Consider the following 17,309-nt stretch of genomic DNA (forward strand, 5'->3'; position numbering starts at 1 on the left):
TGTAACGCAGGAAAAACGTATAGAGGCATTCTCATATACATATAAGCTATATTAGCTCAAGTTCCAGCCTGTTGGATGGATAAATTGATATATGATGGGCAAGGGAGGGAAAAATGGGAAAATAAAACCCCGGTTGGAGTGGGAAAAGAGGAGAAAACGTGTACCAACAGTGTAGAAAAAGTGATAGGTGGAAGAAAAGAAAGGGAAAAAAAGGGGGGGGGAAGAGGAAAAGGTGTAGAATGGTGATACACATAGTGAGAGAGCCGGTGGGGGCTCAGGAGCGGCCCCGAGATGAAGAGGCCCAACATGGAAGCCCAGCATGGAAAGTCTCCTTAAACACAAAGATTAATTAATAAAATACGGGTCATTTATTATGCAAAAAAGAAATATAATTAATTAAAATATAGGAGATAACAAAAAAAGGCCATGCTGGGAATGAGTGGGCAACAGGAAGAGGCCAAAGGGCAGAGATAGGAATATTTGGAGTGGTTTAGGGATCGAGGAAGCAAGCAAGGTCGACATAGTCGTTAAGACCCAGAGGGCCCATAGCATCAGTGCGTAAGATCCAATGCGCTTCTTGTCTGAGTAAAAGTTTTTTCTTATCACCACCTCGACGAGGGGTTTTGCATAAGTCGATGCACGCGAAAGAAAGAAGATTAGGGTTGCTCTGATGAGCAGCCGACATATGTTCAACAATCCTAGGACAACCTTTGTTTTTGGGGAGCAAGCGAGCATGCTCCAAAACGCGCTCTTTTACCATCCTGGTGGTTTTGCCAATGTAAAAACGTTGGCACGGGCACCACAAAGCATAAACCACGTATTTGGTTCTGCAGGTGGCGAAAAAAGGTACACTACATTGGACAGGACCTAAAGAAAAGGTTCTGCCTGTCTTCATCAAGTGACATGCCTTGCAAAAACCACATTTATGGTTGCCTGTAGATACAAAATCATTTAGCCAAGTGCGCTGTGGATGTTCGCAAAAGTCGCTATGCACCAAAAGATCACCAATAGTGGGTGCTCTTTTAAAAGCAATTAACGGCTGTGAGGGTAAAGTATTTTTTAGTATGGGATCTTCAAGCAAGAGAGACCAGTTTTTACTAAAAGCCCATTTGATTTGGCTAGCCATTGGGGAGAAATCAAATGAAAAGACTCCTGATCTATTGGGCGATCTGTCCCAGTTTCTCCTTTTAATCAAGTCAGGCCTATCTTTGTCCAGTGCTCTTTTAATGGCTAGATCCAGGTTATGTTCTTCATATCCCCGGGCGAGGAGTCTCTGTTTGAGCTCCTCTGCCTGGTGAAGAAAATCCTGGAGCTTGGTATTATTTCTGCGCAAGCGCAAGAATTGGCCATATGGAAGGGATTCTGTCACATGTCGGGGATGGTAACTCCTGCAGTGTAGAAGGGTATTAGAGGCAGTCGGTTTACGATAGCCCTTAGTGATAATGCCTTCTTGTGTGATGGCCAGTTCTAAATCAAGAAAGCAAATGCTTATTGCTGACCATTCCATAGTGAAGAGCATATTAACGTCATTGTGATTAAGATACTCCAAAAAACACTGCAAGAGTGAAGCATCCCCTGACCAAAAGGCCAAGACATCATCCACATATCTGGACCACATCCTCAAGGCCGAGCGAAATGGATTGTTAGGAGAGTGTATGTAGATCTCTTCCCATGCACCTAGGAACAAATTTGCATATGTGCAAGCGACCGGGGTCCCCATTGCGGTACCAGAGATCTGCTGGTACCAAGTGTTCCCGAATAAGAAGGCATTATGGGTAAGGACAAATTCCAAACACTCACAAACAAAAGCATTATATGGGGCATCCTTGTTAGTGTTTCTGTCCAGAAACATCCTAACAGCACTAATGCCATCAACATGTGGGATTCTGCTGTATAGACTTGTAACATCAATAGTCACCAGCAGATCTCCCTTGCACCACGATGAGGACCCCAGGCCCCCCAAGACATCAATGGTGTCGCCAAGGTGTGATGGTATATATATTTTAATTAATTATATTTCTTTTTTGCATAATAAATGACCCGTATTTTATTAATTAATCTTTGTGTTTAAGGAGACTTTCCATGCTGGGCTTCCATGTTGGGCCTCTTCATCTCGGGGCCGCTCCTGAGCCCCCACCGGCTCTCTCACTATGTGTATCACCATTCTACACCTTTTCCTCTTCCCCCCCCCTTTTTTTCCCTTTCTTTTCTTCCACCTATCACTTTTTCTACACTGTTGGTACACGTTTTCTCCTCTTTTCCCACTCCAACCGGGGTTTTATTTTCCCATTTTTCCCTCCCTTGCCCATCATATATCAATTTATCCATCCAACAGGCTGGAACTTGAGCTAATATAGCTTATATGTATATGAGAATGCCTCTATACGTTTTTCCTGCGTTACACACACGAAACTTAAATGTGTTTGCCTTTGTGGTACAGCCTGGTATGCATGCTTCTGTCTCCTCTTGCACACACATATCGTGCATGATCTGACCGAAGCTTCCATGGCAACCGCTTAGTTACATTACGTGAACGTTTGCATAGCAGTCCCGTATGTAGCAGGAAATCCGCATTACACCCATGGCCAGCACATAGCGGCGTCATCCATGACGCGTTCACGTGCCTCCGCCGCTATGGCCGTGCGTGTCACCAGCTTGTCAGAGGGTGGAGTCAGCAGGGATCAGGGTCTGGGATTCCCGGAAGTGGTGGGTCATTGCGAGCGGCACGGAAGTGCGTCACCACGCACCTCCATTTATTCCGCACAATGTATCCTGCACCTACTGCACATTTCAGCCTCAGAAGAAGTTTGGCGTTTGCCACACGAAACGGTCGTAAGGCCGTGCACCAACCGGCACCCACAGCTGCTGCCTCCTTACTACACCAGGGCACCCATCTAGACACCATGGTATGACTTACGTTTTTGATGTTTCACTGCTAAGCCACAGTTTGTGTATGCACTTTATCCATCACCTGTAGTGTCTAAGTTGCTACATTAAACCATAGTGCCAGACCTATTTCCATCTCCATTGTTATTACAAAGACTTTTTTTTCTTCTAATGGTCTTGAGCACATGGTCTTTGGGTGACCCTCCTAAGATTCAGTGTCAGCTAATATCAGCCTAGCCCGAGTGCCCGCTAACTCTCCCACAACGTTGTACTGCCTTACTTCTTGCAGCGTGAGCACCGGACATGCCCAATTCCGATGAGGACAGTCCCCTTGAGGATCTGGACATTGCTGAACAGCTGGCCTCTGTACATGGTGACCACGTCACAGCAGGGAGGTCTGACCTTACCAACTTTTTTACGAACACTGGTGGGTCCAGCAGCTCTAACAGCTCTGTGGGTGCCAAGGTGCTGGAGCAGAATCTGAGGAGATTATGTGAAAGAGAGGTGGGTGTCTTCTGGACGGTCACCACCTTGGAGAGGTACAAGGGAGAGCAGTTAGTGGCCAGGGGCTTTAGGAGATATCAGGAGCCATCCGAGTATAAGCAAGATCCAAAATTCGTTGAAACTTGGAAGCAGGAATTTTTAGAGCATTCGGCTCGTTTACAAGAGATCGTTCTAAACAGAAGCAAGATTGAACTGGATTTACTCACCAGCGCAATTTCTGAGAACAAGGTCGAACTTAAAAAACTAGTAACTGAAGAGCAATTTAAAACCACAGTTGACAAAATCGATAAGAAGCTAGTGGCAGTCCAAGACAACATAAAAGCACGCAAATTACATAAATTCCTCCGTGACAAAGAGGATTACAAGTTTGGGAGAATTTTTTCTTGGGTACAAGTCTTTGGCCCTACCCCAAGATCGAGACCAGCCGTACCTAAAAGGCCCAGAGGATACTGGACCACTGATTCTGAGTCTAGTGGGGAGGACGCACCAAAACAACGTCCAAAACGCACTCCTAAAAAGCAACCCCCTAACAATCCTACTGGTGCCCCTTTAGGCGGCGCATCAGGCGAGGGAGAGGAAGAAGAAAAAGACAAAAGAGTCACTTGGGAAGACAAACCGAAAGGGAGGGGCAAGAAAAGGAAAACAATCCATTAGCAGAAATGCCTTCTAACATCAAGACAAGCTTAGTGAACTTAACTACAGTGGAATTACCAGATGGAGTAGAGAGCCTCCTGAACAAAGGACTCAATTTCTCACTAGTTCAACAGTTTCACTACTCTCAATTCAAAATTGATCTTTACAAAGGAGTCAGGAAACTTAATATACAACATCACTTTGGAAAAATGGAAAAAGAAGAAACTGCGTCCCTAAGAGGTCCTGAGAACTTTGATTTAACTTCCGTGGGCGCTCTGGGTTTCAGTCCCACTGGCTCTTGGAATGAGATAAAACTCGGAGAAATTACTGCCTTGAATGAACTTTTGGCAGAATCAGCGTCGATTGATGTATCGGCGACTGACGACACCAAATTCAGGCCATGTAGATCCGTTATGCCATTTCCTACACAGACAGGCTCCTGTATTGACCTTTTTGAAAAACAAGTCGATAGTGAAATCAAGGCCCTCCTCTATCCTGAAATAACCTCAAATTTATCTCCAACAGAAAATAGAGCTTTGAGGTGGTTGAGGGATCGTTCTGACCTCACCATCCGCAAAGCTGACAAAGGAGGATCGGTTGTAATTCTTTCAACCGATAAATATAGGATGGAAGCGATGAGACAATTGTCGGACACTTCCACCTATAGATTATTACAAGGAGATCCCACTGTTAATTACCATTCTGCTTTAAGGTCACTGCTTAGAAGAGGGGTAGAAAATGGGTTTTTGACTTCAACCTTAGCCAACAACCTCCTTCCCCTCCACCCGGTAAAACCCGTGTGGTATTGTCTCCCAAAGATCCACAAATCCCTGACCGACCCACCGGGCCGACCGATTGTGTCTGGCCTGGGGTCGGTCACGGAAAGACTCTCCAGATATCTGGACCACATTCTCCGGCCTCTGCTGTCTTATATACCATCACACCTTGGCGACACCATTGATGTCTTGGGGGGCCTGGGGTCCTCATCGTGGTGCAAGGGAGATCTGCTGGTGACTATTGATGTTACAAGTCTATACAGCAGAATCCCACATGTTGATGGCATTAGTGCTGTTAGGATGTTTCTGGACAGAAACACTAACAAGGATGCCCCATATAATGCTTTTGTTTGTGAGTGTTTGGAATTTGTCCTTACCCATAATGCCTTCTTATTCGGGAACACTTGGTACCAGCAGATCTCTGGTACCGCAATGGGGACCCCGGTCGCTTGCACATATGCAAATTTGTTCCTAGGTGCATGGGAAGAGATCTACATACACTCTCCTAACAATCCATTTCGCTCGGCCTTGAGGATGTGGTCCAGATATGTGGATGATGTCTTGGCCTTTTGGTCAGGGGATGCTTCACTCTTGCAGTGTTTTTTGGAGTATCTTAATCACAATGACGTTAATATGCTCTTCACTATGGAATGGTCAGCAATAAGCATTTGCTTTCTTGATTTAGAACTGGCCATCACACAAGAAGGCATTATCACTAAGGGCTATCGTAAACCGACTGCCTCTAATACCCTTCTACACTGCAGGAGTTACCATCCCCGACATGTGACAGAATCCCTTCCATATGGCCAATTCTTGCGCTTGCGCAGAAATAATACCAAGCTCCAGGATTTTCTTCACCAGGCAGAGGAGCTCAAACAGAGACTCCTCGCCCGGGGATATGAAGAACATAACCTGGATCTAGCCATTAAAAGAGCACTGGACAAAGATAGGCCTGACTTGATTAAAAGGAGAAACTGGGACAGATCGCCCAATAGATCAGGAGTCTTTTCATTTGATTTCTCCCCAATGGCTAGCCAAATCAAATGGGCTTTTAGTAAAAACTGGTCTCTCTTGCTTGAAGATCCCATACTAAAAAATACTTTACCCTCACAGCCGTTAATTGCTTTTAAAAGAGCACCCACTATTGGTGATCTTTTGGTGCATAGCGACTTTTGCGAACATCCACAGCGCACTTGGCTAAATGATTTTGTATCTACAGGCAACCATAAATGTGGTTTTTGCAAGGCATGTCACTTGATGAAGACAGGCAGAACCTTTTCTTTAGGTCCTGTCCAATGTAGTGTACCTTTTTTCGCCACCTGCAGAACCAAATACGTGGTTTATGCTTTGTGGTGCCCGTGCCAACGTTTTTACATTGGCAAAAACACCAGGATGGTAAAAGAGCGCGTTTTGGAGCATGCTCGCTTGCTCCCCAAAAACAAAGGTTGTCCTAGGATTGTTGAACATATGTCGGCTGCTCATCAGAGCAACCCTAATCTTCTTTCTTTCGCGTGCATCGACTTATGCAAAACCCCTCGTCGAGGTGGTGATAAGAAAAAACTTTTACTCAGACAAGAAGCGCATTGGATCTTACGCACTGATGCTATGGGCCCTCTGGGTCTTAACGACTATGTCGACCTTGCTTGCTTCCTCGATCCCTAAACCACTCCAAATATTCCTATCTCTGCCCTTTGGCCTCTTCCTGTTGCCCACTCATTCCCAGCATGGCCTTTTTTTGTTATCTCCTATATTTTAATTAATTATATTTCTTTTTTGCATAATAAATGACCCGTATTTTATTAATTAATCTTTGTGTTTAAGGAGACTTTCCATGCTGGGCTTCCATGTTGGGCCTCTTCATCTCGGGGCCGCTCCTGAGCCCCCACCGGCTCTCTCACTATGTGTATCACCATTCTACACCTTTTCCTCTTCCCCCCCCCCTTTTTTTCCCTTTCTTTTCTTCCACCTATCACTTTTTCTACACTGTTGGTACACGTTTTCTCCTCTTTTCCCACTCCAACCGGGGTTTTATTTTCCCATTTTTCCCTCCCTTGCCCATCATATATCAATTTATCCATCCAACAGGCTGGAACTTGAGCTAATATAGCTTATATGTATATGAGAATGCCTCTATACGTTTTTCCTGCGTTACACACACGAAACTTAAATGTGTTTGCCTTTGTGGTACAGCCTGGTATGCATGCTTCTGTCTCCTCTTGCACACACATATCGTGCATGATCTGACCGAAGCTTCCATGGCAACCGCTTAGTTACATTACGTGAACGTTTGCATAGCAGTCCCGTATGTAGCAGGAAATCCGCATTACACCCATGGCCAGCACATAGCGGCGTCATCCATGACGCGTTCACGCGCCTCCGCCGCTATGGCCGTGCGTGTCACCAGCTTGTCAGAGGGTGGAGTCAGCAGGGATCAGGGTCTGGGATTCCCGGAAGTGGTGGGTCATTGCGAGCGGCACGGAAGTGCGTCACCACGCACCTCCATTTATTCCGCACAATGTATCCTGCACCTACTGCACATTTCAGCCTCAGAAGAAGTTTGGCGTTTGCCACACGAAACGGTCGTAAGGCCGTGCACCAACCGGCACCCACAGCTGCTGCCTCCTTACTACACCAGGGCACCCATCTAGACACCATGGTATGACTTACGTTTTTGATGTTTCACTGCTAAGCCACAGTTTGTGTATGCACTTTATCCATCACCTGTAGTGTCTAAGTTGCTACATTAAACCATAGTGCCAGACCTATTTCCATCTCCATTGTTATTACAAAGACTTTTTTTTCTTCTAATGGTCTTGAGCACATGGTCTTTGGGTGACCCTCCTAAGATTCAGTGTCAGCTAATATCAGCCTAGCCCGAGTGCCCGCTAACTCTCCCACAACGTTGTACCCCCTTAGTATTAGGTAGCTAGAAGTACCCTCAGTATAAGTAGCTAGAGGTGCCCCTTAGTATTAGGTAGCTAGAAGTACCCTTAGTATTACGTAGCTAGAGGTGCCCCTTAGTATTAGGTAGCTAGAAGTACCCTCAGTATAAGTAGCTAGAGGTGCCCCTTAGTATTAGGTAGCTAGAAGTACGCTCAGTATAAGTAGCTAGAGGTGCCCCTTAGTATTAGGTAGCTAGAAGTACCCTCAGTATAAGTAGCTAGAGGTGCCCCTTAGTATTAGGTAGCTAGAAGTACGCTCAGTATAAGTAGCTAGAGGTGCCCCGGACTGAAGGGAGATCTGGTTAGTGGAATGCAGAGAGTTGGGTGAGTAACCTCCCATTTACACTCTCACCAGAGTTCTGCATAGGGAAGGAGGCACTAGGGGAGAGGAATGGGCAGCCTTTCCATCATCCGGCGCCTGCAGGCACGTGCCTATAGTGCCTTATAGTAAAGCCAGCCCTGGGTGTGACTCTTGGCCTTTTCCTGTATCCGTCATCTTTTTTGAATTGCCATAACAAACGCCTGTACCACGTGACACCTCGGCAAGTACTGGCGTCACTACATGCTCTGGTGTCACGTGGTGTAGAAAGACTCCGGAGGAGGCGAGGAGTTGCATCGGCATGACAGGTAAACCTGCAGCACTCACCATTGGCCAGGGCCAGGGAAGACCAGTGATGTTACCGCCATGCACCCAGTCGAGCCCTTTTCACTGACGTTTTCCAGCATGCCCGATCAACGGTTTTGATTAATTAAAACAGAAATAGATTGAAACAATCATGGAGAGGAGGGGGGTGGGGGCATGTTGCAGCATCAATCATATTGGCTGAATATTGGTGCTGGAAATCGAGCAATGCACGGGCCCCCCTTAATCTGTGGTGCTTCTTCTCCTGATTACTGTTCATTATGCTGCAGAGAGTGGAGCAGGCCTCGGAATTTGCCGTTTCTGAAGTGTTCTCCCCTAAGAAGCCGGCACAGCGTGGGCAGAGAGGCCCACGTCCCACCCTGGACCTCACATCCACCGATCAGCTCCACGATCATGACGATGCTTACACAGAAGGTAGGTCCACAACGTCCGTGGCTGGCGTAATCAGTGACTCCTGTTAATTGCCAGAAGAAGCGGGGGAAATACCTGTGAAAGGTGTTGTACTGTTTTGTGGAGTATACAATAAAATTTGCTGGAATTTGACAATTCAAGTCTTGAGGTAAGTCCACCACTACCTCCCATTTTCAAACAGTTTTTAGTGTTTTTTTTTATTCTTCTTGGAGCCTCTGCTTTGTCCTATTTCCTATAATGGATTTTTTATGTGTGCTGATTATAGGGAGGGCAACTGTAGTGTTCTGTGGTGATTATTACCAAAGAATTACCCCGTTCAGCCCTCCCCCCTTGCATAGTGTGGTGATCCCAACGGAATGACTTTGTCTAACTCCTCCCCCTGGCATAGTGCGATGATCACCATGGAATTAACCTGTTCAGCCCCTCCTCTGGCATAGTGTGGTGATCACCATGGAATGACCCCATTCAGCCCCTCCCCCTGATATATAGTGCTGGCATGGTGTGGTGATCACCATGGAATTACCCTGTTCAGCCCCTCCCCTGGCATAGTGTGGTGATCACCATGGAATTACCCTGTTCAGCCCCTCCCCTCGCATAGTGTGGTGATCACCGTGGAATCACCCCGTTCAGCCCCTCCCCCTGGTACATAGTGCTGGCAAAATGCCTGGAAGGTAATGATTCCCCTTTGTGTCTTCCAGCCCAGGAGCTGCTTAGCGAGTGGCTGAGTAATAAGCTGAGGCTGGAACTGGCCAGTGAGGAGGATGAAGACTCCGGCATCATCTCTGCAGAGCCTCCCAAACCACCAGCTCCGGAGTTCATCAAGTACAACAAGTTTGACGGTAAGATTCCTGTAAGGTCCTCCACCTCTGGGGGGGCGCTGTGCAATAATAGTTCTTGCTGGTGACACATTGAGGGGAGCTGCAAGTCCAGGCAATAAATGATAGTCTACAAGTTGCTGAGCCCAGATAAACCCACAGCAGTGTTGCAATTGCAAAAGCGCTGGCTGCAGCATTTTTTGGATTTCCCCGGAGCGGTTGCATTCATGCCAATTAGGACAAAATCGCAATGGCCCCGGAATTGGGTGCAAACACATTTTTGGCAATTCGGAAACCACTAGAGAATGCAGCTGCAAGTGGGCGCACTTAGTGGGTGCTGTTCCTACTATCCCAAACATTAAGAGAGGCGGCAGTGGCAAAACTTTTATGGGGCCCTCAGATGTAGGCACTCTTAAAGGGAAGATTCAGGGACTGTAAAAAAAAAAAAATCAAAATCCACTTACCTGAGGCTTCCTCCAGCCTGTGGCAGGCAGGAGGTGCCCTCAGCGCCGCTCCGCAGGCTCCCGGTGGCGAGCCCGACCTGGCCAGGCCGGCTGCCAGGTCGGGCCTCTTCTGCGCTCCAAAGTGCGTGTCACTGGTGCGCCCTGACGTCGTCGGACATCCTCCGGGCTGTACTGCGCAGGCGCAGAACTACTGAGCCTGCGCAGTACAGCCCGGAGGACGTCCGACGACGTCAGGGCGCACCAGTGACAAGCACTTTGGAGCACAGAAGAGGCCAGACCTGGCAGCCGGCCTGGCCAGGTCGGGCTCGCCACCAGGAGCCTGCGGAGCGGCGCTGAGAGCACCTCCTGCCTGCCACAGGCTGGAGGAAGCCTCAGGTAAGTGGATTTTTATTTTTATTTTTTTAAACAGTCCCTGAACCTTCCCTTTAAGTAATGCCACCTGTCACTACACTATGGATATGAGTTCATTGGGCAATTTATATTCTCATGCAATCAACACTGCAAAAGTGCACATAGTCCATGGGCATTGAGACAAAGTTTGAGGTTGAGGGAACACAAGTAAGTTAATGGTGAGTACATTAATATACGTCAAAAAGGCTGCATGTGCTCTTCTGCGGCACCCGTAATCCCGGCCTGCGGTTAGTTAGCCAGGGAATCAGTCAATCGGGACATGGTGCCTGATCACTGATCCCTTTCCCTGACAGAAAAAGCGACGGCTTCTCTTGGAAGCCTCACTCTTTCTGCCTCCTACATCCCCCCTACGTCCCTCTAAGCGTACATGTTACGCTTAGAGTGACATAATGTAAACAAATTCATCGTTGCCATCTTGTGGCCAAATAGTAAAACTACATCTACATTTAAAGAAAATAAAAATAAACACATATTTACCGGTACATTAAAAAATTACTATTTACATCCCACTCTCCCAAAAATACCCAAATAAAATGTTTAATAAAAAACAACAACATTACAATAAAAAAAAACGTAAATATTTACCTAAGGGTCTAAACTTTTAAGATATCCATGTAATAATGAAATATTTCTATTTTTTTTTAATTAATATTATAAGCTTGTAAATAGTGATGGATGCAAAACTGAAAAAAGGCACTTTTATTTCCAAATAAAATATTGTCGCCATACATTGTGATAAGGACATAATTTAAACGGTGTAATACCCGGGACTATTAGGCAAATACAATACGTGGGTTTTAATTATGCAGGCATGTATTATTGTAAAACTATAATGGCCGAAAACTGGGAAATAATGAATTTTTTTCAGTTTTTTTCTTATTGTTCCTGTTAAAGTGCATTTACAGTAAAGTAGCTCTTATCAGAATGTACCGCCCAAAGAAAGCCTAATTGGTGGCGGAAAAAACAAGATATAGATCAGTTTATTGTGATAATTAGTGATAAAGTTATAGGCAAATGAATGGGAGGTGAAAATTGCTTGGATGCAAGTGAAACACGACTGAGAGCTGAAGTGGTTAAGTACCACCTGGGCCCCCTATGCTCCAGGGCTATGGCTGCTATGGCTATTGCTACGCCCCTGAGAGGCGATAATTCTCCACTGCAGGTTTCAGTTGCTCTCCTGGTATTCCAGATTTAACACACATGGCCTCAGTTCTGGTAGCTATATGAGGTAAATATTTTTTTTCTAGGTAAAATACCTCATGAGGTATTTTCCTCTTTTTTTTTTTTTTTTTAACAATTCTGAAAGATTTTTCTCCATTTCCAAACATGAGGTAAAACATTAGGTATTTCAGTGGTAAGAATTAAGTAAATAAATAATAGTAGTCTTTTTAATAATTGTCTTCCAGAAGTTAGGATAGTCTTTGGAAGATGTTTTTTTTTTTTTTTTTTTTGAGGTGGGAAGAGGTGTATTTGATTATGTAGCAACCTATGAAAAGTATATTTATAGACATTCCTTCTAAAAAAAATTGAGTAAATATTTGGAGTCTTATTTCTAGTATCCTTTTCTATTACACAGCCTGAATAGGAACAACACTAAAACAGCAATAGGAACTCCACTAAAAACTGCAAGATGCATACAAATTGACTTAACCTCCAGGTGCAGGCAGGTCTTAAACTGATCATTAATTTATGTGCTAACATGCCCCCTAATTTCCAGGAGAATAGCTATTTTCTGTAAATGACCTCACGAATTACCTCATAATTTACCTCACGAGGCAAAACATGACTAAAACCTACCAGAATTGCTAAATATCATTACTTCATGAGGTAAATTACCTCACATGAGGTAATTTGTTTGATAACCCTACCAGATTGAGGCCATGGGCGTGGTGTCAATCACTAAGGACAAATGCCTCCCTGTACACCCAAGTGTGAGAACAAGAAATGCATGAGCGGGTGCCTCCATACAACCCATCATACCTGGCAGCTTACCATCTCTTACTGACAGGTGACTAGCAGCACATTATGTCCTGTGGGATCATGGGATGCCTGTGCAGAAATCAGACCACTGGCACATTACTAGTGATGCCAAGCCATGGAAACACTGGGTGCGACGCCCATACAGAGAGCTTTGGTCCTCATGTCCCAGTGGTGTGCTGTCACTCCTATCACATGTTTATGGCAATCCTCTACTTTCAGATCTCTATCAGCATCTGGAGCAGGAGACCGATGACTCCAACACTCAGGACTTCCTGCAGCAGCTCCTCCAGAAGGAAGTGGTCAATTCCGGCATCCTAGAAAACCTGAGGAGTGCAGATGGAGAGAGGCCAAGCAAGCGGAGGGACCCCCGAGTCACTATGGAAGCCAGACACCAGCAGGTGGGGGGCAGAGACACTGAGGGGGCGGAGACACTGATAGCCATTGCTGTAGTATACACAGGAATATAGTCTGAATAAGGCTGATTAGCTGAAAGCTTACTTTTTTTTTTTTTCCCTCTCTGCGTTTGGTCACAGCGTTCATAAAGCAGTTGCTTCTTTTGACCGCCATTACTCTGAAACGCTGAGCAAACAACAATGCGCAATCCAATAGTATTTGGAAGCATCTGCCACCCATGAGGTGCTGCACACAAGTCTATTCTACTGGCTGATTAACACAATCACAATGCTCATTATGACACCCCGTGCGTGACAATACTCCTGTTTCTATGGGCCCGATCCATTTCACTTTTTCTCCTAAGTTTTCTCCTGGGAGATAAAAGTATCTAAAAGTAGGTGAAAAAGTGCTGCCAAAATGATTATTTTTTTGCTTGCTGGTGGCTGAAAAGCTATTTTATTCATAAGGTGTGAAAACATCACCTAGGACAGTGATGGCTAACCTTGGCACTCCAGCTGTGGTGGAACTACAAGTCCCAAGAGGCATTGCAATACTCTGACAGCTCTAAGCCTAACTTGGGGAGGCAGAGGCATGATGGGATTTGTAGTTTTTTTCACGGAGTGCCAAGGTTAGCCGTCACTGTCCTAGGAGAAAACTTAGAAAAAGTGAATTGGCTTGAATTTGTGGAGGTTTTGTTATAAGTCTTTGGCAAGAGGAGAGGAAAGGGATTTATCAAAACCAGTGCATGGAAAATGGGGGAAATGTGTGGCAAAGTGGCTGCTCAGAGCTGCCAATCAGGATCCTTCCTCTGGTCATGTGCTGCACTCTCGCTCCTGTTCTGTCCTCACACTGGTGTAGATAAATCTGCCTCGCTGGGTATTGCGGTTGGTCGCTGAGCAGAGACTCTGCCATTTCCATGTTGTATGTCACTGACGTGTCTCATGATCTGTTCAGGTGAAAGAGAACCGGGCTCAGAGGCAGAAGCAGATGGAGAAGCAGAAGCAGGAGAGGGCAGTGAAGAAGGCGGCCTTATCTCAGGCTCAGCTCCTCCTCCAGGAAGAGAACAAGCACAAAGCCCTGAAGGTCAAGAAAGAGGAGGAGGAGATCCAGAAGGAGATGGTGAAACTTCGCAAGGAGATGACCGAGCGCCGGACAGTGATGGAGGAGGCCAGGAGGATGTAAGCAAGTCCCGCCTCTGCTAGAGACATAGGAAATATTACAGATAACAGTTTCTGTGCTCAGATCTCCCCCTGCTGGATTCGCTGGAAAGCAGAGAAGCTGCTTGTTTTACTGCTGTAGTAAACCAGTCTCTAGTAATACACAAGACAAGTCTGACCCGATGATTAAATAGGCCCTGTAGTGACATATGGAAGAATGCAGTTATTATTATTCAGGATATCGATTTGTATGGTAATTATCCTGGTTTCAGCATTAGAAACACTTCCTATATCTATACCTATATTGCTATATATTGAATGTAGCCCGGTCCTTCCAGAGATGCTTAGCAGCCCCAGGCTGATTAGCTAATAAGGTATTATCTCCCCCCACATTTCCCTCGAGCATTCCATGAGACCAAGTATTATTTGCACTGGCTTCAGAACTATCTGTAGCCAAACATTCCGCAATGTTTAAAGATGTCGCCACTTGTGATACCCTGTCTTTATTTAGAGAGTTTAGCCTGTCTAATTCCCCCTCATCTGTGACTAATCATAAGGGTAATTTGATCTCTCAGCTGTGTCAGCTGACTGCCTCTGTAGAGCAGCTAATTTGTACACACAGGATGTTAACCCTATGGCTGCTGCCATGAAAGCAAGAAGTAGAAACACTGCAGTTTTTTTGCAGGATTTATATCATCTGTAACAAAGAAATGTTTTTCTGTAAAGGTTATTATGCTGTTGCTCATCTTTTAGAGCAGAGAGGAAATTCTGAGTTCAGGCCCGCTTTAAAAGTGTGTGCTCTCTGACTTAGCCTGAATTGTGTCGTCAGATGGTGTCTTTCAGGAACACATTTCTAATGATTCCGGCTTTAATAAAAATTGCATGCCAGCCACTTGGACTTGGGCCTTTTAAATGCACTTCCCGCCCATTTTTGATTACCATAATTTGAAGCTATATAGACTTTGCATTAAATTTGCATGCAAGATGGAGTTATTTTCATCTCATTGACCATCTCCTGTGTATTTTACAGTAACATAGTGGTGATAAGTTATGTCTCCCAGGCAGAACCCAGCCACGCTATAGTTCCCAAAGTCACTGTGCTCTATGGATCAGTCAAGCAGTCCGTTTCTGTAGCTTTCTGTTCAGCTAATTCAATGCATTAGTCAGAATTCTGAGCCGCTGATTTCAACTGATATACAAACTTTAATATGTAAACTTTTTTTTAATCCAGTGACATTTCAGGGAATGTTCATGTAAAGGGGTCCATACACCTAACGATTTTCCCGCCGATATACGGCCGATTCGATCACAGTGATCGAACCGGCTGTGAAATCGCCACGCACACCGCTGACAGAACGATCGATTTCCGTCCGAAATTGGTCGATTCCCGTCGATCCGTCCGTGCGGAAGATTTTTCTCGATCGCCGGCGGGTCAGGAGTGCGTCGATAGCGGCGTTTGAATGCCCGACGACCGACGCAATACAGCGGGTATACATTACCTGTTCCGGCCGGCGCGAGTCCCCTGGTCCCCGCTGTCTTCTTTCCGCGCTGGGTTCCAGACCGGCTGCAGCTACACAGAACTTCCTGTCCCGGCAGGAAGTTTAAACAGTAGAGCGCCCTCTACTGTTTAAACTTCCCCTGGACAGGAAGTTCAGTAGCTGCAGGAACGGTCCGGAGTGGAGAAGAAGACAGCGGGGACCAGGGGAGTCGCGCCGGCGGAACAGGTAATGTATGCGGGGGGGGGGGTGAGCTGGGGCGGTGGCAGCTCCACAGATTGTGATCGGTTTCAGGCTGAAATCGATTCACAATCTGTTTGCAGTAAAGGCAGCCATACAATCCCTCTCTGATCAGATTCGATCAGAGAGGGATCTATCTGTTGGTCGAATCTGATGGCGAATTGACCAGTGTATGGCCACCTTAAGACTATTTTCTAGGTATTCAGCTATTTTATGGCCCGCTCTCCACATGCAGGTTGATGGGGATTTGGCAGCTTTCTGTGTGTTGTTAGTGTGCGGTCTTTAGAAGGATGATGAAGTGTAATTTGTCGTTTGCAATCCTGAGAATGGCTGAAATTCTGGGCAGGCCTAAAGTCTGGTACACACTTTCAATTTTGATTGGCCAATGATCTATTTTACCACCTCTGTATAGTACGAAGGTCAACAGATTTTGAATACTGTAAACAGGTTGTGCAGACAAGCTCTTATACTGGAGGTGGTAAAACTGTCAGTGATTGGCCAATCAAAATTGGAGGTGTGTATGAGGCTTTACCCTGAGACCTGTGGTCATATTCTGACCCCATTCATTGTCAGGTGTCCTTTATTCCTCTAGGGATTGCCAGGTGTCCTGTATTCCTCTAGGGATTGCCAGGTGCCCTGTATTCCTATAGGGATTGCCAGGTGTCCTGTATTCCTCTAGGGATTGCCGGGTGCCCTGTATTCCTATAGGGATTGCCGGGTGTCCTGTACTCCTATAGGGATTGCCGGGTGCCCTGTATTCCTATAGGGATTGCAGGGTGTCCTGTATTCCTCTAGGGATTGCCGGGTGTCCTGTATTCCTATAGGGATTGCCGGGTGTCCTGTATTCCTATAGGGATTGCCGGGTGTCCTGTATTCCTATGGGGATTGCCGGGTGTCCTGTATTCCTATAGGGATTGCAGGGTGTCCTGTATTCCTATAGGGATTGCCGGGTGTCCTGTATTCCTATAGGGATTGCCGGGTGCCCTGTACTCCTATAGGGATTGCCGGGTGCCCTGTACTCCTATAGGGATTGCCGGGTGCCCTGTATTCCTATAGGGATTGCAGGGTGTCCTGTATTCCTATAGGGATTGCCGGGTGTCCTGTATTCCTATAGGGATTGCAGGGTGTCCTGTATTCCTATAGGAGTTGCCGGGTGCCCTGTATTCCTATAGGGATTGCCGGGTGCCCTGTATTCCTATAGGGATTGCCGGGTGCCCTGTATTCCTATAGGGATTGCCGGGTGTCCTGTATTCCTATAGGAATTGCCGGGTGTCCTGTATTCCTATAGGGATTGCCGGGTGTCCTGTATTCCTATAGGGATTGCCGGGTGTCCTGTATTCCTATAGGGATTGCAGGGTGTCCTGTATTCCTATAGGGATTGCCGGGTGTCCTGTATTCCTATAGGGATTGCCGGGTGTCCTGTATTTCTATAGGGATTGCCGGGTGCCCTGTACTCCTATAGGGATTGCCGGGTGCCCTGTATTCCTATAGAGATTGCAGGGTGTCCTGTATTCCTATAGGGATTGCCGGGTGTCCTGTATTCCTATAGGGATTGCCG

General features: G+C 46.1%; 1 protein-coding gene across 1 annotated transcript in view; it reads left to right on the plus strand.

Annotated features, from left to right (window-relative positions):
• Nucleotides 1–17,309, plus strand: part of CCDC191 (coiled-coil domain containing 191) — a 60,335-nt gene that overhangs the window by 21,914 nt on the left and 21,112 nt on the right. Inside the window, exons 3-6 of the mRNA XM_068270876.1 lie at nt 8,654–8,798; nt 9,494–9,634; nt 12,685–12,863; nt 13,813–14,036. Of these exons, the coding sequence (XP_068126977.1) occupies nt 8,654–8,798; nt 9,494–9,634; nt 12,685–12,863; nt 13,813–14,036 (689 nt within the window). The remainder of the gene's footprint in view (nt 1–8,653; nt 8,799–9,493; nt 9,635–12,684; nt 12,864–13,812; nt 14,037–17,309) is intronic.

This window comes from Hyperolius riggenbachi, chromosome 2 (assembly GCF_040937935.1).
Source record: "Hyperolius riggenbachi isolate aHypRig1 chromosome 2, aHypRig1.pri, whole genome shotgun sequence".
NCBI classification, from domain to species: domain Eukaryota; kingdom Metazoa; phylum Chordata; class Amphibia; order Anura; family Hyperoliidae; genus Hyperolius; species Hyperolius riggenbachi.